The sequence below is a fragment of the Thalassophryne amazonica genome, chromosome 18 (genome assembly GCF_902500255.1).
Source record: "Thalassophryne amazonica chromosome 18, fThaAma1.1, whole genome shotgun sequence".
NCBI lineage: Eukaryota > Metazoa > Chordata > Actinopteri > Batrachoidiformes > Batrachoididae > Thalassophryne > Thalassophryne amazonica.
The window spans coordinates 16,149,460-16,170,374 of NC_047120.1; the positions used below are offsets into that span (position 1 = coordinate 16,149,460).

At 42.9% G+C, this 20,915-nt stretch overlaps 1 protein-coding gene and 1 long non-coding RNA gene across 2 annotated transcripts in view; both read left to right on the forward strand.

Moving 5' to 3' along the window:
• The window catches only part of exoc7 (exocyst complex component 7), an 88,336-nt gene that overhangs the window by 27,776 nt on the left and 39,645 nt on the right, over positions 1-20,915 (forward strand). Inside the window, 7 exon segments of the mRNA XM_034193326.1 lie at positions 6,241-6,393; positions 6,475-6,573; positions 6,663-6,725; positions 6,858-6,924; positions 8,499-8,537; positions 10,880-10,920; positions 10,922-10,946. Of these exon segments, the coding sequence (XP_034049217.1) occupies positions 6,241-6,393; positions 6,475-6,573; positions 6,663-6,725; positions 6,858-6,924; positions 8,499-8,537; positions 10,880-10,920; positions 10,922-10,946 (487 nt within the window).
• On the forward strand, positions 11,077-19,411 carry LOC117530446. Its single transcript, XR_004566366.1, has 5 exons — positions 11,077-11,169; positions 12,274-12,369; positions 12,453-12,515; positions 15,660-15,701; positions 19,381-19,411. It is a non-coding gene; the product is annotated as an uncharacterized LOC117530446 (long non-coding RNA).

Here is a 20,915-nt window from a genome sequence, read left to right on the forward strand (position 1 = left end):
GGACAAGATGCTGCCTGCTGTACTGACGTGAAGTTTCCTCCTGCAATTTTCTATTCAAACGCACAAGTTATTTTTGTAGCTCAAATTTTATGAGGAGAGATTTTATCTTGAAGATGAAGACAGCAGCATGTCACAGCAACACAAAGCATTCTGGGACTACTGACAGGCAAGTGTGATGTCAAAATTAAGAGGAAACATGCAGGACCATAGGTTATATACTAGGTCATTGTGAAGGATTTGGTTCTAAACTACTGTTAAGTGCATCATCGCCACCTACAGGGCATCCAGAAAGTTTTCACGGCACTTCACTGTTTCCACATTTTATGTTGCAGCTGCTGAAAAACATCCCCACAGCATGATGCTGCCACCACCAGGCTTCACTGTAGGGATGGTGCCTGGTTTCCTCCAAACATGTCGGCTGACATTCACACCAAAGAGTTCAATCTTTGTCTCTTCAGACCAGAGAATTTTGTTTTTCCTGGTCTGAGAGTCCTTCAGGTGGCTTTTGGCAAACTGCGGGTGGGCTGCCATGTGCCTTTTACTTAGGAGTGTCTTCCGTCTGGCCACTCTACCATACAGGCCTGATTGGTGGATTGCTGCAGCGATGATTGTCCTGGAATTTTCTCCTTTCTCCACAGAGGAATGCTGGAGCTCTGACAGAGTGCCCATCAGGTTCTTGGTCACCTCTTTGACAAAGGCCCTTCTCCCCCAGTAACTCAGTTTAGACTGGGGGGGCAACTCTAGGAAGAGTCCTGGTAGATCCAAACATCTTCCATTTGCAGATGATGGAGGCCGCTGTGCTCATTGGGACCTTCAAAGCAGCAGAAATGTTTCTGTACCCTTCCCCAGATTTGTGCCTCAAGACAATCCTGTCTCGGTCTACAGACAATTCCTTTGACTTCATGCTTGATTTGTGCTCTGACATGCTGTCAACTGTAAGACCTTATATGTAGACAGGTGTGGGTCTTTCTAAATCATGACCAATCAACTGAATTTACCCCAGGTGGACTCCAATTAAGCTGTAGGAACATCTCAATGATGATCAGTGGAAACGGGATGCACATGAGCTCAATTTTGAGCTTCATGGCAAAGGCTGTGAATACTTACGTACACGTGATTTCTTTTTTTATTTCTAAGAAATTTGCAAAAATCTAATGTCATTATGGGATATTCTGTGCAGAATTTTGAGGGAAAAGTTAATTTACTCAATTTTGAAATAGGGCTGTAACAAAATATAACACAATGCTAAAATAGCCTTGACCGTATGAGCATTGTTGTCTTTATAATATATATATATATATGGCCCCTGGAAGCGATTATGGCCCCTGGAAGCGATGGCATACCACCAGAGGTCCTCAACAGCGGGAAACCTGCACTACTTCAGCCACTGCATGACCTACTTTGCCTCTGCTGGGAACAGGGCTACATCCCCCAGGATATGCGGGACGCGAACATCGTCACCCTGTATAAGAACAAAGGAGACCGCAGCGACTGCAACAATTACCGGGGCATCTCCCTCCTCAGCATTGTTGGCAAAGCGTTTGCCCGTGTCGCGCTGGCACGCCTGCAACCTCTCGCCACCCGCATCTTCCCCGAGTCCCAGTGTGGCTTCAGGGCCAGTCGATCAACAGTGGACATAATCTTTTCACTACGCCAGCTGCAGGAGAAGTGTCAGGAGCAGCAGATGCCACTTTACATCGCCTTTATCGATCTAACAAAGGCATTTCATCTGGTCTTCAACCTGCTTTGGAAGATTGGCTGCCCCCCACACCTGCTTGCAGTGGTAATGTCATTCCACGAGAACATGTACAGCACGGTCTGCTACAACGGCGCAACGTCCGAGGCATTTCCAGTCAGCAGCGGAGTGAAACAAGGCTGTGTCCTCGCACCAACACTGTTCGGCATCTTTTTCTCCATGCTGCTCCAGTTTGCCTTCCAAGACTGCAGCGAGGGTGTCTACATCCATACCAGGTCTGTCGGCAAGCTCTTTAACATTGCCCGACTCCGCACTAAGACCAAGGTCATCAAAGTTCCCATTCGTGAGATGCTGTTTGCTGACGATGCAGCCTTGGCTTCACACACAGTAGACGGCCTCCAGCAGCTTGTCAGCCGCCTCTCTCTCGCCTGCAAGAAGTTTGGTCTGACCATCAGCCTCGAGAAAACCAGCGTCATGGCACAGGGTGCCCAGCTCCCACCAGCAATCACCATTGATGGGTACACCCTGGAAGTGGTCGACAACTTCATCTACCTTGGATCTATCATCTCTAGCACACTGTCCATCGAAGCAGAAATCAACAGCAGGATTGCCAAGGCAGCAGCAGTCATGGCCAAACTGAACCAGCGAGTGTGGAACAATTCCAACCTCACTGAGAAGACCAAGATGCGAGTCTACCGGGCCTGCGTGCTCAGCACTCTCCTCTATGGCAGCGAGTCATGGACCACCTATGCAAGGCATGAGCGGAAACCAAACAGCTTCCACATGAGGTGCCTGCGACGCATCCTCCAGATCAAGTGGCAAGACATGATCCCCAACACCGTGGTGCTGGAACGTGCCAGCATGGGCAGCATGCATTCCATGCTTTGCGAGAGACGGCTCCGTTGGCTCGGCCGCGTCAGGCGGATGGACACAGGCCGCATCCCCAAAGACCTCCTCTACGGCGAGCTGGCAGAAGCTGTAGGACGACAGGGGTGCCCAAAACTGCGCTACAAGGACATCTGCAAGAGAGACATGAAAAACTGCAACATCGACGTCCAGACGTGGGAGAGCTGTGCAGACAACCGCCCCGCTTGGCGTCTTTCTATCAAACAGGGCACAAAAGCCTCAGAGGCAACACGGAAATCAGTCACCATCAACAAGAGAGGAAGCGGAAAGAGCGCCAACACGAGCCCCAGAAACCCACTCACTTCACCTCCTTCAGGTGCGGCAGAGACTGCCATTCAAGGATCGGACTTCACAGCCACTCCAGAAAGTGCAGAGGAACCAACTAGGGCTACACCATCGTCTCTCAAGACGGACGGATGCCGAGATAGCTATTTACATTAATTATTAAGATCCTATTGTCTTACTTACATTTTGTACATGTACATGTTCCCTCTGTCGTTCAGTCAATCAACCATAAACAATATTCACATTTATGAGCTTTCAATATTGGTTGTCCATTTGGCTGCTCCCGTTTTGTGTTCGGGGTCGCCACAGCGGATACAACCAGATCCGCATTGATAGTTGGCACAGGTTTTACGCCGGATGCCCTTCCTGACGCAACTCCAGTGTTACCTGGAGAAAACACACAGCCACTGGTGTTTCCAAAGAGGTCTCCCATCCAAGTACTAATCAGGTCCTGCACTGCTTAGCTTCTGAGATCTGACGGGATCAGCCTGACACAGAGCAGACCAGCTGCATTTATGAGCTTTCAACAAGAGTGGAAATTAGCTTTGAGTTAGCAGAAGTTAGCATGTCCGCTACAAAATGGTAAATGGACTGCATTTCCATCTGCATCAGACGCTCACACCGCTTTACAGTTATACCTCACATTCACCCATTCACACAAACACTCTCACACACCGATGTCAGGGCACTGCCATGCAAGACGCTCACTACACACCCCAGTGTGTAACTAGGGTGTGTAGTGAGTGCAACTAGGGGATTGAGGACCTTGCTCAAGGGCCCTTAGTGATTTTGCGGTCAGGCTGGTGTTTGAACAGAGGAGCTTCTATCTCAAGCCCAACGCTTAACCACTAGACCATCTCCTCCCCAGCATTACCGTACAAAAACAGTGTTTTCAGTTTTAGAAGTGTTTATTTCTGATAACCTTTACATAATATATGACAAACACGTCACATTTACACACAAATGAAACAGAGTTGAAGATAGCTACCAGCCTGTGACATCACCACGCTAACGTCCGCTCTTGTAAATCACTTCAACTGAGTTATTAGGTTCCAAAAAACAGCGTTTTCAGTTTTACAAAGTGTTTATTTCTCTCTTGCTTTATAGAAGGTATGAAAAATATGTTATATAAACACATAAATGAAGAGTTTTTAGAGAGACCTGCCACTGATGTCATGGTGCCACTCTACTCTGATTGGCTGTCTGCCACTCGAAATAAAACCTCTTAAAATAGGTCAATCTTTGAACTTGTCCAATGTCTGTGTCCCAAGAATGTTCCCTGTGAATTTGAAGACTCTGGCAGTAATAGGACGGGAGTTATGCTGAGCACAGACAGACGGACGGATGCAAAGTCTTCGCAATACCCGATGGTCGTGATAAATACACGTTTCTGGCTTCATGTATTTGTTTGAATATTCATGAAGCGTTTTGCATGGGCCGTTCGTTTGTGGCTGAATGTGGGCGTGTAGATGGTGGGATATGAGGTGGATCACCATGCGCTCAGTTCAAAGAAGTGTGTGATTCATAAAGACTATTTTCCTTTCAGCTATGCATACAGAGAATTTTGTAAGTCAGATTTTTTTATGTATGCCATTTTTGGTTCTTGTTTGTACGTACGTACGACTCATGCACAGTGTTTTTTTCTTTTTTTTTTAAATGAGGCGCCTGGTGCTTCCTGTCTTACTGTATGGTTGTGAGAATTGGACGTTTTAATGAACGAACTTGGTGTACGTAGTAGTTACAGCCATCACCGGCTCCTGTTTTGAAATTAGGGTCAAATTTTCAAACTGTTCAAAAGTTTCAGCCCAGTATGCAAAATCATGCTAGTGCGTGGCAACACTCAGGTATTTGTAGTCTTAATAGCTTTAATCATGTTCTGATGTTTTTTAAACGGGGTATTCCTAGTGAGTTCAGCCTGAAACCTGTTTGATCCAGCGCCATCGTTGTAAAAAATTTGAAGCAGAAGCAATATTGTTGTGGTTCTCGCTGAGGACACAGCTCCTTACTTTCATTTTTGGGCATGTTGCCAGGTCTGCAGTTTATAAGCTAGCCTGTTAGGAGGTAAGCTGAAGTAAGTAGTTTCATCCTGTAGTTGCACTTTTTTTTGTATCGTCGGCAAACGTAACAGAGCGGTTCCCTGTGGAAAAGGGGTGTTGGGGAGGCTCAGATGAGGAGTGTCACTTTCATTGTGAGGGTGGGTTAGCTGCAACATTTTAACTATGTGGCGAGTTCTCTGCATGTTCCAAAATGCACATGCCAAAGTATTGAGGAACACAGCAACTAGGGAAGTCCATGGTGGGTGCCCATGTTTCACCTGGCTATGGCAGATAGATGATTACACTGAAAAAAGAGAATGTTTGAACCAACTTAAAGTGTTACAATTTGTAAAATTCCTGAATGGATTAAGTTGTGTGAACTTATGTTTGTAAGTTAGAGTTGATTTAACTTTCAAACTTAAACAACTTAATCCATTCAGGAATTTTACAAATTGTAACACTTTAAGTTGGTTCAAACATTCTCTTTTTTCAGTGTACTTTCAAGAGGTGGGAATAGATCTGGGGTGGTTCTGTTGTGTGGTGGATGCAGCAACATGTGGCACCAGTACCTGCAGTACCTTGTGTTAACAGTAGAGTTTTCATGAAAAATTATAAACATAGGTCTTTTTTTATGTTTCTCTGACTATAATATTTCACCTGTTCTCTTTTGTAACGTTAAAAATCTGCAAATCCTTAGTAGCACAGTAGTAGCATTTCTTAAAACTGCAGCCAACAATTTCAAACATTTTCATTCTCCTTGGCCCAAAATGACTAAGGTTTGACCGTCTTTATTTCAGAAGCATTTTGGCTGTAGACCAGTGTTATTTGACCAGCAGATGTCAGTCGTCTCTTTTGAGTTCTTAAATGAGGCTTAAAGCAATGAAGCTTTTAGAGAAGTATGTGACTGTCAAGCTCGGTTTAATGTTCGATAATATGAAATATTTGCACCAAATTCCATCTTTCAAGAGACACACTTTATGTTTCACAAGTACACAACTGTCTGCTGGAGGAGGGTCCCCAAGATTTGTGAGGAAAGCTTAATGGGAAGACACATTATTGTAAGATCTCGACATGAGAATGAAAATGATGTAAATCGGATAGCTGAGCTAGCTGACAACAATGCAGAGAAAATACATCATTTAACCACTTTTAAATGACAAATACACACCTGTCCAATTCAGGTATGGTGGTGGAGTTCCCCTCTTTTCTGAAGAGCTCTTCTAATGGTTCAAGACGAACATTGATAGCAAACCTGAGGTGACTCTCTTAAGTTTTTAAGAAGTTAATCATGCATTGTGTTACTTTTGCTGTCCACAGGAGGCGCTGGACAACCTGATGCTGGAGGGTGATAACATTGTGTCGGCAGCTCGCAGGGCCATAATGCGCCATGACTATAGCACCGTCCTCAGCATCTTCCCTGTACTCAGACATCTGAAAATGAGCAAGTCTGAGTTTGACTCAACTCTCCAGGTTTGGTCCAGTTATGTAATGTGTAAAAAGTAGCAGCTTAAAAATGTTAATTATGTGTTTTACTCTGTGATCTGTCTGCAGGGAACAGCAGCAAGTACTAAGAACAAGCTGCCGACACTCATCACCTCCATGGAAACAACCGGCGCCAAAGCTCTGGAGGAATTTGCGGACAGTATCAAGGCAGGAAGCTCCGCCCCTTTTTTCATCAGCAATCGATCATCCGTCCTCAGTTCTCGTGGCTTAATGAATTCTCTCTTGCGTACCTGTAGAATGATCCTGATAAGGAGTACAACATGCCCAAAGACGGAACCGTCCACGAACTAACGAGTAATGTAAGTCGATGCTCAGGATGACGCCGATCACCCGCTGCAACACAATCTCGGCACACAAGGTTGTCAGTTACTTTCTGGGGATCCAGCCGGACTCTCCAATAAACTCAGGCGGTGCTTGTTCCTCTCTTACAGACCATCCTGTTTCTGCAGCAGCTGCTTGACTTTCATGAAACAGCTGGAGCCATGCTGGCATCTCAAGGTACTGACACGTCTCGTAGTTATGGCTCTTATAATTGTGAGCTGTCTACAATCCAAAGACCATTTATGATGAATGATCATCCATTCATTCATTTTCTATACCCGTTTATTTCAATTATGGTTCATGGTGGGGGGGGTGGGAGGAGCGGTCATCTCGACAGTCCATCCAAGGATTGAAACATCAGTTTTAGTGGAACTTTTGCATTTACAGGCACATAACAATCAGTGACGTGTACTTGGGCTTCTGCAAAAGCCTGAGCAGTTACCTCGTAAAATGCAGTGAATGAATGTACATCCCACATTCACAAGAAGCCAAAACTGACACTGAAAACTATGATTTTGTTGTCCTGAACCGGTGGGCTTTTTTCACTGCCGGTTCGTTTAAGCCTTAACAGCTGTTAATTAAACACAGCCATGGACCTTTTAAACATATACAACTGTGTTGGGGGAAAAAAGTCTTTAACTCATTAAGTTATAATTCAAATTTTAACATTAACCTCTGCTATCCAAGGGCATTTCCTAATGTCAGTAATTTCCCTTTTAGGTATTTGCATGTAGTATAGTGCCCATGCGTTGCATATCAAAATGTTCAGACCGCATCAGCTTTTTGAAATGTGAGACATATATTGTCTAGAAACACTGAGTAAAAGATGTAATTTGGCTCTTAACCTGAAAATACAAAATGTCCTTTTAGAAATTCTTCAAATCTTTATTCAGGTCTTCCTTTTATTCATGTAGACATAATGTTTGGTGTTGAAAAGGGTTTTGCTGCAAAATGCACCTCATGATTTTGGGGGATGAGTACCACCAGGTCTGGACATTCATGCTGGACATTAGGAGGAGATGTGGGAGATCTTGCACATAGCTTGTCCTGAGCTTGTCTTTCATTTCTAAGTGTACCGTAGGTCTGTTTTCCAGTTGAGTTAATAATTAATTGGCGAGCGATGCCAGTTTCATTATTTTGGCTCTGTGCTCTAACACACTTGTTGTGAAGTGAAATCATGAAGACATGGTTTAACGAACTTCAACTTTTAATTTGCGGGTATTTAAACCACATCTAGTAAGGGGAATGGTTTTGGTTCAGTTAGATTATCTGGCGGTTTTTGTGTGTTTCAAGAAAACTCTCGGCACCCAACTCTTTTCAGACTCTCACCACTGGCCTTGTTTGTCTTGTGTGTGTTTGTTGTTTTGTTGAAGTGTTATTTTGCACTGTAATACATCTGCTTTTTTTGTTTTTGTTTTGTTTTTCCTAGCGGGAGGAAGGTCTTTGTTTAATTAGCGATACAGTTGGGGCTTGTATGTTGGGATTTGCATGTTGCCTCGCAGGTGTTCTCTTGTTGTTGTGTTTTTAATGCATGTCCATCCAGCAGCCACACTGTGCATTTTATTTTTGTGGTCAGCAGAGTTCAGATGATTCTGAGGTTTTGACCTCCTTCCTGTATTTGTCTCGCTGCGGGCTGACACCTGTTTGCTACTTGGCTTTACTCCACGCTAACCTCGTCTTTTCTAACCTTTTTGCACTTGTGCTTCTTTGTTTCTCTTCTCTTTCTTCTTTGCCTTGCCTCGGCCCCTTAGTACTGGGGGACACTTACAATATACCCTTAGACCCCCGAGGTAAGCACAAGACCATATTAGGCCCCTGAATGTTTGTCTATGTCCCCTTGACAGGTACATCTTCAAAATGGTTTGTTCTTTTAATTAGAATGTTTTTCAAAATGTGTTCTGTGAAACTGCTTGAAAACAGTGTGCAGCATACATTTAGGTACAGTGTCACTTTAACAGCTCTACCAGCATGTAATAGTCAGCTGCAATAACACATGTGTTGTCCATTGCACAAATACATGTAGCCATAAATGTAGTTAATCAGTTTGTGGTATCTAATAGTAACTTCAGGTAATTACTCCAGATGGGCCAAGCACGTGTTTCAGCAACTCTAAAAGAGGACAAACAACACTTACAATCCAGCCTCGGTGTACCGTAACCTACACAAAATGTATGGTGGCCATTCCAAGGTGGCAGCTATAAAACGATGAATTACAGAGGGTGCAACATTAAAAATGCTCCAATCATACTCAAGCCTATACCACATTGTCTAAATGTGTAGTTTGGATGATGTCCTGACTGAGTTTTTGGAGTTATCTGCTTAAAAATGGGCAAACAAGATCAAATTCAGTTTGTACAGGGGTCCAAAAAGATAAAGTTACTCCAATTTTTAGTGAAAGCATTGCAAATACTAGTTGATAATATTGTTTTAAAAGTAACTGTTTGCACCGGTCTGTTCTGCTTAGTTGTCATGTTACAGGGTAACATGTTAGGCATGGGCCGGTATGAGATTTGGATGGTATGATAACCGTGGCAAAATACCGCGGTTTCTCATGGTATTATGTATAGCTTTAACAACATTATGGCTATTTGCATATGAAGCGCACGTGATTCAGGCGCGTGATGTCTACCATGACGAGCACTATATCACTGATAGCTTTAGAAAAAATACCAAATAATAGTCACTCTTTTAGACATGTAGCATCTGCCCCGTGGGAGACATGACTTACTTGCTTAGGGAGACAACACGGCTCGAATAAGGTTCCGGAACTCTGCGTGCCTCAATACTTGGCCCAGCTTCACCAACAAAGTGCTTGGAATAGATGTATTTGTCCTTCTTGACATGTTTTGTGGGAGAAATTTGGTCGACCACAATCACGACTCAAGTTCATTGCTTGTACTTCTCAGTGGTTTCCAATGATGGGATAAAGTTTACTCCTTCCATGTAATCCTTTATGGGTATCGTGAATCGCTCCGAGTCCGACATAGGCCATAGCTACGGTGCTTTGTTGCCACCGTTTTTGGCTTGAAGGACTATTCCACGGAAAATTAAACAAAAAAGCCAACTTGGTGCTTTTAGACAGAGGGAAAAGTTAAGTGTAGGCATCGCCTCCTTCAGCCATGATGCAGAGCTAGCTAATGTTAGCTGTCTGTTTGTAAACAGACAGAGGTGCACGCCAGGGGGAAGGGCGGCAGCGGCTGCCTCCATTCTGCCTGTCAAGAATTCTCATAACCCGTTCATACCGTAGGGACAGTATAATGGAAAATTTTAGTGGTTTTGATACCGTGGCTTTTTCATACCACGGTATACCATGAAACCGGTTATTGGTCCATGTCTAAACATGTTATACATCATAGAATCCAATGGATGTCAGTCTTCTTTCATCATCATGGTAAAACCTATTCCATTGTCTTAATTCTGATTACCTCAGCCAATAATTTGCATTTTTTTAATCAAAATTGGGGCAACTTTATCTTTGGATCCTTGTACGCCTTTATCACCAGCTTGCTCTTTGTACCCCATAACTCCATAATGTTCAGTCCGAGAAAGTAAAATTATACCTTTTGAGTACCTATGATCAGACAAATAATGTAGCGACTTTTCAATATGATTGGAGCATTTTACATATTGATCCCTCTGTGTCCTTCATTGGCCCCCACCTGGCTATAGCTCCCACCCTGGGATTGCACACATTTTTTGCAGGATTGTGTTTGTATTTGTTTGTTTTTTTCCTTTTAAGTGGTACTGATTAGATCAAAATTGGCATCATTGACTAATAACTAATAAATAAGGCAGTTTTTTTTCCTTGATAATATGGTTGTTTTGGTGCTAACAGAATTTGATTTATTATTAGTAATTATATGTTTCATTAAATATGAGGGCTGTATCCAGCCCCCGGGTCTCCAGTTGCCCATGCCTGTCCTGAATGCTGCAGTGGGAAACTGAGTGCTTTTATTATTTAATTCATTTTTAAACCGTTACAAGTCAAAGTATAATGTAGATTTCCTCCTTCTCCTGATCCAAGGGTGAATATGTTCTGTGAGCTCAAAGAAAGCGGGAAACATGATGATTGTGGGTGTTGAGTGATTTCAGCAGGCACTGCTTACGAGAACATTTTATGTCTTTTTTCCAGAAACCAGCTCCTCAGCGAGCAGCTACACCTCAGAGTTCAACAAAACGCCTCCTCAGCACCTACATATGTAAGCACACAGGAACCCGGAGCAGGGCTCATTGAGCGTACTGCTCTCTTTTCTCATCGTTTTTCTGCTGGTGACTGAGGGAGGATTTTTGTCCTTTTTCAGGCAAAGTGTTGGGAGAACCTGCAGCTGAATCTGCTCAGCAAGTCCAAGGTGTACGACGTTGCGGCGCTGAGTGCCATTTTCCTGCACAACAACTACAACTACATCTCAAGTCCCTGGAGAAGTAGGTACAGTTCATTCCTTCATCCTTGAGTTCCACTCCACTGAAGGATGTAAATGACATCCAGGATATATTCAGTGACGTGGAAGTGCTCATGTTTGTGTTTCCAAACGTAGTGTCTGCTGCACCACCACAAGAAAACAAACCAAAGCTGAACTCCAGTGTCGTGCGGGTTGGGGTCTGGCGTGCTGCGCGGCTGTCAGGGCTCCCTCTGGGCTGTGGTGCGGGTTGTTTCTACCCTGCACCGTGGTGTGGGAGCCTCGACCCAGGACATCTGGTGGTGTGTGGGGGCGTTACCTCAGTTCTGGGAAGCGTATTTACCCATTGTCTCTGTGGGATTCTGGGATCTGCTCGATGTTGGAACTGCTGGTTTGTGTCCACTGACTGTCGGGGGATTCGGGGAATTATTTTGTTGGATGGCTGGTCTGCGAGGCCCTGCGCGGGGCGGGTCTCAGTTCAGAGGCCATGTTGTATGGATGCAACACCTCAGCATCATCCACTTTAGTCTGCATATTTCTGGGACACAGCTGTTATCCTGGTGTGAGACCTGGGTGCTGATGGTCTGTGTGTCGTTTTTCTGTCTCTCTCTCTCTTATTGTTGTCCTTGTTGTTGCCATGGACACAGTCTTTGTGGTTGTGTGCTGTTGCCACTATTACTGTCACTGCCACTGTTTTATGGTTCTGTTCTGTGTCACCACAGATGACTCACATTTCCATTAAGTTGAATGAATGGGGAAAGACCAAACTCTCATCGTCCCACGTGTCTTCTGGCACTTGTACCTGAAAATATTTCACAAAATCGTCCTCTTCACAGTTGTCCCATTGTGCTGATTTAACTAACTGTAGATAAGGTGAGGTGCCTTCCTGTCTGTTCTTTAAAGCGTCACCCGCTAGCTCTGTCTGACTTTACACTCTGCAGGTTTTATTGTGGTAAAGTGCTCAAAGTGCATGATTTGGACCAAAAGCCTGACAGACAAACAGCTTCAGGTATCAACAGACTGATGGAACAAACCGAAACAGAGTCTGTTATTTTTAACAACCGGGTCTTGGTCTCACATGTGTGGGTCTGTTGTGTCATATGTAAATTCTGGATTTGAATGTGTTCAGGTCTGAACTGATCCAGCTGGTGACGGTGACCCAGAAAAACGCTGAGACCTCCTACAGGGAGCTGATCGAGCAGCAGATTCAGACCTACCAGCACAGGTAGACCGGTCGCAGTGGACCTCCGTCTTCGATGTTTGGACTCTAAACTCGCACTGACCTCATGTTTTTTCTCGCTTTTGTAGCTGGTCAAAGGTCACGGAGCACCTAACAGACCGAACATGCCTGTTTTCCAACCCGGCGTCAAGGTCAGAGTCAAACCTCACTGCAGAATAATTTTGAAACTTAAAGCTCTAAGGCCCTTCAAGTTCACTAAACTGACAAAAGTTTGCCTCAACTGACATCCAAGCACGATAATGTCTGTTCATTTTAGAAACATTTTGGAAAATTACAGCTCATTTTAATAAAGAGAACAGATTTATCTGTGGGGGGGAAATCCATGACAAATATATTTTTTTACTTGTCAACTGCGTCTGCAGGAGGATGTGTGTGTGCTCATGCATGAGCTTTTGAAAAGACCGGAAGTTACCTTTTACTGTAGGTGATGCGTGTGCACGTAGCATGCAAGCTGACGTCCGTGATATGTCTTGTACATCACTTTAGAGGTGTTATCAGGTTACAAAAACAGCGCTTTCTGATTTAGAAGTGTTTATTTTTTTGCTTTTTATGTAAATAGACTGCATTTACAACCCCACTTCTAATGAAGTGCTACGTTGTGTAAATGTTAATAAAAACAGAACACAATGATTTGCAAATGCTCTTCAACCTTTATTCAATTGAATACACTGTAAAGACAAGATATTTAATGTTCAAACTGATAAACTTTATTGTTTTTGTGCAAATATTTGCTCATTTTGAAATGGATGCCTGCAACACATTTCAGAAAAGCTGGGACAGTGGTATGTTTACCACTGTGTTAAATCACCTTTCCTTCTAACAACACTCAATAAGCATTTGGGAACTGAGGACACTAATGATTGGGTATAAAAGGAGCATCCCCAAAAGTCTCAAGCAAAGATGAGGTGAGGATCACCACTTTGTGAACAACTGCATGAAAACATAGTCCAACAGTTTAATAACAACAATGTTTCTCAACGTTCAATTTCAAGGAATTTAGGGATTCTATCATCTACAGTCCATAATATAATCAGAAGATTCAGAGAATCTGGAGAACTTTCTACAAGTAAGCTGCAAGCCAAAAACCAACATTGAATGCCCATGAACTTCGTCCCTCAGGCGGCACTGCATTTAAAGCTAACATCATTGTGTAAAGGGATCTTACCGCGTGGGCTGAGGAACACTTCAGAAAACCATTGCAGTTAACACAGTTCGTCGCTACATCTACAGTGAACAGTTAAAACTCTACCATGCAAAGCGAAAGCCGTACATCAACAACATCCAGAACGCCAGCGCCTGCTCTGGGCCTGAGCTCATTTGAAATGGAAAGATGCAAAGTGGAAAGTGTGCTGTGGTCTGATGAGTCCACATTTCAAATTGTTTTTGGAAATCATGGGACGTTGTGTCCTCCGGACAAAAGAGGGAAAAAGAACCTCCAGGTTGGTACCAGCACAAAGTTCAAAAGCCAGCAATCTGTGATGGTATGGGGGTGTGTTAATGCCCATGACATGGGCAACTTACACATCTGTGATGGCACCATCAATGCTGAAAGGTACATCCAGGTTTTGGAGCAACACATGCTGCCATCCAAGCAACGTCTTTTTCAGGGACGTCCCTGCTTATTTCAGCAAGACAATGCCAAAACACATTCTGCACGTGTTACAAAAGTGTGGCTTCATAGTAAAGGAATGGGGGTACTAGACTGTCCTGCCTGCAGTCCAGACCTGTTGGCCATTGAAAATGTGTGGCGCATTATGAAAAGCAAAATACGACAACGGAGACCCCGGACTGTTGAACAACTGAAGTCGTACATCAAGCAAGAACGGGAAAGAATTCCACCTACAAAGCTTCAACAATTAGTGTCCTCAGTTCCCAAACGCTTATTGATTGTTGTTAGAAGTAAAGGTGATGTAACACAGTGGTAAACATAGCACTGTCCCAGCTTTTTTGAAACATGTTGCAGGCATCCATTTTAAAATGAGCAAATATTTGCACAAAAACAGTTTTTCAGGTTGAACATTAAAGATCTTGTCTTTGTGGTGGTATTCAATTGAATATAGGTTGAAGAGGATTTGCAAATCATTGTATTCTGTTTTATTTACATTTACACAATGTCCCAACTTCATTGGAATTAGGATTGTATATAACACTTTTCCATCTGCATCAGACGCTCAAAGCGCTTTAACACTAATGCCTCACAGTCACCCCAATGTGAGGGTGCTGCCATACAAGGCGCTCACTACACAATGGGAGCAATTGGGGAATAAAGACCTTGCCCAAGGGCTCTTACTGATTTTCAGTCAGGCTGGGATTTGAAACCGAGGATCTTCTGGTCTCAAACCTAACCACTAGACCATCTCACACACACACACACACACTCACCCATATGAGACGTGATATGTATATGAGAAACGCAGCTGTTTTGGAGGGTTTTCCACCATGTTGATTTAGTAGCCAGAGAGATCAGCCAGTGACATCATGGTACCGTCTCTACTCTGATTGGCTGTCACACGTGTCCTTCCCAGAATCCCTCACACAATTCTGGGGAAGCCCCCACGTGATCTATGACGTCTCTGTTATTAGCTGTATTGGTCTTGACCCTCACTGCTGTAGGTAGTTCAAGGCCGCCTGTTTCTTTGACAATTTACCCTTCAGGGGAACTTTTATAAAAAAAAATTTTCTAGACAAAGTGAATTTTGATTGTATTGGTAATGTCACATTATGAATCTCCTACTTAAAGGCGAATAAATAATATTATAGTGGTGCCAAAGAAAATTCTTTTCATGCCTTAAATCTTAAAACGTTTTGTGGCTCTATAAGTGTCGGCTTCTTATGTGCTTGTTGTTTTTGACACACAAGGACATCTGAACTGGTGTCGCTTCAGCAAATGTACTTAGAGGCTGCAGCGCCACCAGGAGGTCACATGCAAAATCAATGTTTGACACTTTGACACTTCAGGGTGTATGTGGCTTTCCATGTGTTCTGGGGCTGTTCCAAAAGTTTAAACTGTTCACATTGGCCTGGTTTGTTTGTTTGTTGTTTGTTTGTTTGTTTGTTTATATCACATTCAGGTCCCCTCACTCTGTTCAAGATTTCAAGTGTTTTCCTTCATCTGAAAATAATGTGATTTTAAATGTTTAATAAAAAAAACTTGAGTTGGTCCTTCCTGAGATGTGATGTGGCCACACTGTGTTCCAGAGGAAATTCTTTTTCTTTCCCTGTTTGTGGTGAATGTTTGTGTTTGTCTGACTGTGTGTGTCGTGTATTTCTTCCAGCTGAAAGATAAAGAGCGGCAGGTGATCAAAGATAAATTCAAGGTGAGCATCTGGCATCTAGTAGTCCATACTAATATATATATATAAAGCTGGACAGTGGCCTTTGCAACAGCACATCATGGGTTTAAACCCCGGTCAGGACACACATCCATCCAGTAAGGGTCCCCAGTAGGCATGTGAATCTTATGACAATGATGACTGACAACGATTCAATACACACCCTCGATACACTACCAGCGATAACGATACATATTGTCATACATGACAATACTGACGATATGATGCGATATGATTGACCCCTGTTCCCGATTTGGTGCGATATGAATTAGGGATGGGTACTGATAAGATTTTATGTCCGGTGGCCATTATCGATTCCGCTTATGAATCCGATTCTTTATCGATTCCCTTATTAATGCCTCTGTGAATTTTCTGTTTACTAAAAGTAGGCTTTAGAGGTTTTCTATGTCAACATTTTATTGTCTTAAAGTAAATAAATCTGAAATTAGTCACTGTTAAAAATTAATAAAATCTGTACATGGTCACTGGATCCTTGATGTACATGATGGATCCTTGATCTGTGAACAGAAATAGAAATAAACAAAATGTAGTTTTTGTCAAAAGCAGTTCCCTTCAGATATTAATGACACAAATGTAACTCCATAGTCTCTGAGTTGAGCTCTTCAGCCGGCTGCACTGCACATCAGGATGTAATGCATAAAAAATGCAGGACATCTCATTTTTGGGGGGAAAACCCTGGGTTTGGTTGGTTGTAGTTTGTTGTTTGTATTATAACATTTGGAAAGAGGTGTCATTTGATTTAAAACTGTGATTCGCTCTGAAGTTATTAATTCCGACTGAAATCTGCGTGGCTCTTTGGAGCTGTGCACTTAGTCCCACAAAACAGAGGATATTATTATTAGTAGTATTTTTATTTTCCTTTCCCTGATGGACAACTTCAGTTTATGTACCGGGCGGTGCTCACGCCAGTGTACTTGCCACATCTGAAAACCAGCAAAGCAAAGAACCAGTGAACAGCGGGTTGAAAGCTGCTTCGTTGCTTCAGGCTTCAAGCAGACCTGCTGCAGTCTGCAATCAACGTAGAGAAATGATCCTTTTCTCAATGGACACCATCAAAAACAATGGCCCCTCTCGGTTTTCCGAACCATCCGTGGTGCATTCAGTGTGCCTTGAAAAATCAATGCATGCAGGCAGCGAGCGATGCACCAAGATTCAAGCCATCAGTTGCATTGATGCACACCGAATGAATCGATGCACTCACATCGCGCACCTTTTTATCTAGATACCGATTCGTATCAATTAATCTCCACATGCCTAGTCTCCAAGCTAGACCCCCCCCCCCCCCCATGCTACCCCCACAGCCTACCTTGATATAATGAGCGAGGCTCAAATAAATAAAGCCATACCAGCTCAGGCGTCACCCGAGTTAACAAGGTCTGCATCAGTTGTTGAGAAACCAGGACACACGGTTGGGAGGTGGGCCACTGGAACAAGATGTTCTTGGACACAGGTTTTGACACAGTGGACCATAAAATACTTTTTCAAAGGCTTACCTCCATTGGACTATCAGAACAAGCAGTGGGATGGCTCAACAGTTACCTGTCAGGGAGAGCACAGCGTGTACAGGCAGATGGCCTCACTTCTGCCTCCCTAAATATTTCAAAAGGTGTGCCCTAAGGCTCAGTCCTTGGGCTTCTTCTTTTTGTTATTATACAAACAACCTCTGCAATAATGTAAAAAATGCAAATTAGCATTACTATGCTGATGACACTGTTCTTTATTGTTCTGAGCCCACATTAGGTCAAGCAATTTCAAATTTACAGTCTGCTTTTAACATTTTGCAACACAATCTGGCTACTTTAAAACTGGTTTTAAACTCTAAAAAAACTAAAGCCATGACCTTCACTCTTGGAAAATCAACTAAAAACAATGTCCCAACCATTTGTACACTCTCTAGTATTGAAATTGAAGAAGTGTCACATTACAAATATTTGGACATCACCATTGACCAATAAAAAATTTAAATTGATATTAGGGTTTTTTTTAAATCAAGTCCTGGTTATCTTTTGAAGCAAGAAAGCAACTTGTAAATGCAACATTCTTGTCTGTCTTGGACTATGGTGATATTTTATACATGCATTCAAACTGCCATTGTCTTCATGCCTTGGACTCTGTGTTTCATGGAGCCTTGAGATTTATTACAAACTTAAAATCTCTCACTCGTCACTGTTTGCTGTACTTTCGGGTTGGTTGGTTGGTTCTCCCTCTCCATTCGGCGTTGGATTCACTGGCATTTTTATTTATAAGGCAGTACTTGGGCTTCTTTCTCCTTATTTGAACACTTACATTCTCCCAAGGCCTGCAGGGACGTATCACCTACATTCACAGGATCTGTTTTTATTGACTGTCCCTAAAGCCTGCACTGTCTTTGGCAAAAAGGCTTTTAATTTTGCAGCACCTTCTGCATGGAATCAGCTTCAGAATGAATTACAGTTGAAGGAGTTGGTCTCATTTTATTCATTTAAAGGTTTTTTTAAAGGACCTTGCAGAAAGGCAGTCTGTCTGTGGGAACTGTGGATGAACAGAAGACCAACCTCCACACTGACCAAGAAGCACATTTGTTCTAACAGTTCCAACATCAGTAGAAGGAAGCGTCTGTTGAAACTGGAGATCCAGAGGCTGCAGCAGTGGTACTGAGCAGTGTGAAGGCAAGGAGCAGAACCTGGTAGGAGAGAGTCGTGTTAAGGAAGCGGGTGATGCCCAAATACCTGCTATGACGGATGCATCTACTGAGCTGAGGATGAAGGTTGTGGTTAGTCTAAAGCAGACGGCAACACGACCAAGAGCGCGACCAACACTTTTTCACTTTCCTGTGACATCACTTCTCAGAGGGCTTTAAATTTTTAAGTCCTTCTCTAATTTGGCAGACTTGTAGAGGATTTAAGTGATTGGCTGGTTGCCCTTTTTGTTTTTCTGTAAAATCATTTGGTGAATAAATGATTGGTAGGCTGTCTGTGCTCTGCGCCGAGTTCCATCCAGGAGGATTCGTAGAACCTCATCCACTTCATGATACGGAATTCAGGGCCTATATAAGGACTAAAAATGTGAAGTTGTCGGAATTTGTAGTTGTTTGAAAGTTATTTTTAAGCACTTTTTTTTTGTTGTACAGAACTGAATTCGCGTCCATTTTATGCCAGATACACGTAATATCAGTGTCCTACATGTAAGCCCAAGGAGCCGGTTTGATATTTTCATGAAATAGCTGTTTTGAAAAATGTGCAAGTTGAAAAAAATCCTCTGGTCACCGAATATTTTAATTTTGGAACCTGATACAGTCTAACCTTGAAACCAACTAATTTTCTTAAGTTTTAAAAGGTTTTGTGTCAGTTGTTAGAAAGTGACCGACTCCTTTATTGTATTGATCAGGATAAAAACCTTTAATCTTGGCTTTGTCACTGATGCAGGATCTACTCGAGCACCTGTAGGTGAGAAATGTTTTCACGTGCACGAGCAACCCCTCCAAACCTGTTAACTGAGCTGTTCTGTATCAGTGTCTCTGACAGGATAAAACCAAAATTATATTCTTCATGAAAATGTCACTTTTATAGCTGACCTCTTAAAGTTCCACTTGAAGTGTTTGATGTGAGTAAATGTCTCTGTGACAGAGTAGATCTGACCCGTTGCTCTGCTCCGTCACTCACAGGGCTTTAATGAGGGCTTGGAAGAGCTGTGTAAGACCCAGAAGGGTTGGGCCATCCCGGACAAGGAGCAGCGAGACTTCATCCGCCAGGCACAGAAGAAAGTGGTGTCAGAAGCTTACAGGGCGTTCCTGCACAGGTGAGACCGACGCTGATCAAAACGTTCAGAATAAATATGAGCCAAGGGCTCAGCAAGTGGTGGGGCAAAGACAACTGCACAAAAGCATACAGATAAATTCAATTATGCTTGTCTGCTGCAACCTTTTGTACTCTTAGGAAGATCTCCAAACCAGCGGCAATTGCATTTGTTGAAAAAAAATTAGCAGAGTGAGTAAGTGAAAACTGACCTAAAGTGGTGACGCGCCAGCCCCTCAGGTTCTGGAACACGGTGCATGAGCGTTATCTGAGTGTCAGAAATCGACAATGGAAGAACTGCTTCAGTAACAAATGAATTTGCACTCATTATGTGCCCATCGGACTTAATCAGGAGTTTATGTGGCCCCACGTTCAGATAGATACACCTTAAATAGGCGGGTTCATAATGTGTGTGCACTCGTGCACGGTTTAACTAGTATCATGGAGTTGGGCACATCGCTATGCACTTTGTATCCCGTGTTATCATTTAAATCAGGCCCTTAATGTTTGAAGTGAAACTGTATCACTCCAACATCATTTAAAACTAAATTTAAAAATGTAATAGTTTGCACAACCTTTACGTTAACACAATGTCACATCACTTTTACAGTCGGTTGACTGTAGACATCAGGAGACTGATAGAATATTAAGTTTCTTGGCGTTGGTTAAATCATTCAAAGAAGCGTGTTAAATCTGTTCAAAACAGTTTGTTTTCAAAAACTGAGAGAATCAAAACTCCAAACCAGAATTTGAGTCTTCTTTTTAATACCGTTCTCTGTTTCTGTATCATGTGTTAAGGAAAAATTTGACCTGCTCAGAGAGAGCTCAGGAAAACCCAGATGCCAGATGCACGTTCCTGGTAGTGGGTATTTATCCTTCCTCTGCAGACACGAGAGTCTGTGACCAGGGTCACTAAGACAAACCAAACAGTTTCTTCGGGTGCCAGTTTAATCTTAACGCTGAGACACAGCATCAGTCTGACCTTTGACCCTGAGATAGAGGACAACCTGAGAAACTCTTCAGCACAGCAGGAAACAAACCTCCTTCACATCATCAAGCTGTGACCAGTTCAGCAACAATCAAATGTACACAGTCTCTTCAGTCAGACATGGACTGTTATAACGGTTTGATGGTTTGTTTCTGTTCTGCAACCCCAATTCCAATGAAGTTGGGAAGTTGGATTTGCAAATCCTTCAACCTGTATTCAATTGAATGCACCACAAAGACAAGATATTTGTATGTTCAAACTGATAAACTTTATTGTTTTTGAGCAAATATTTGCTCATTTTGAAATGGATGCCTGCAACATATTTCAAAAAAGCTGGGACAGTGGTAACAAAAGACTGGGAAATTTGATGAATGCTCAAAGAACACCTGTTTGGAACATTCCACAGGTGAACAGGTT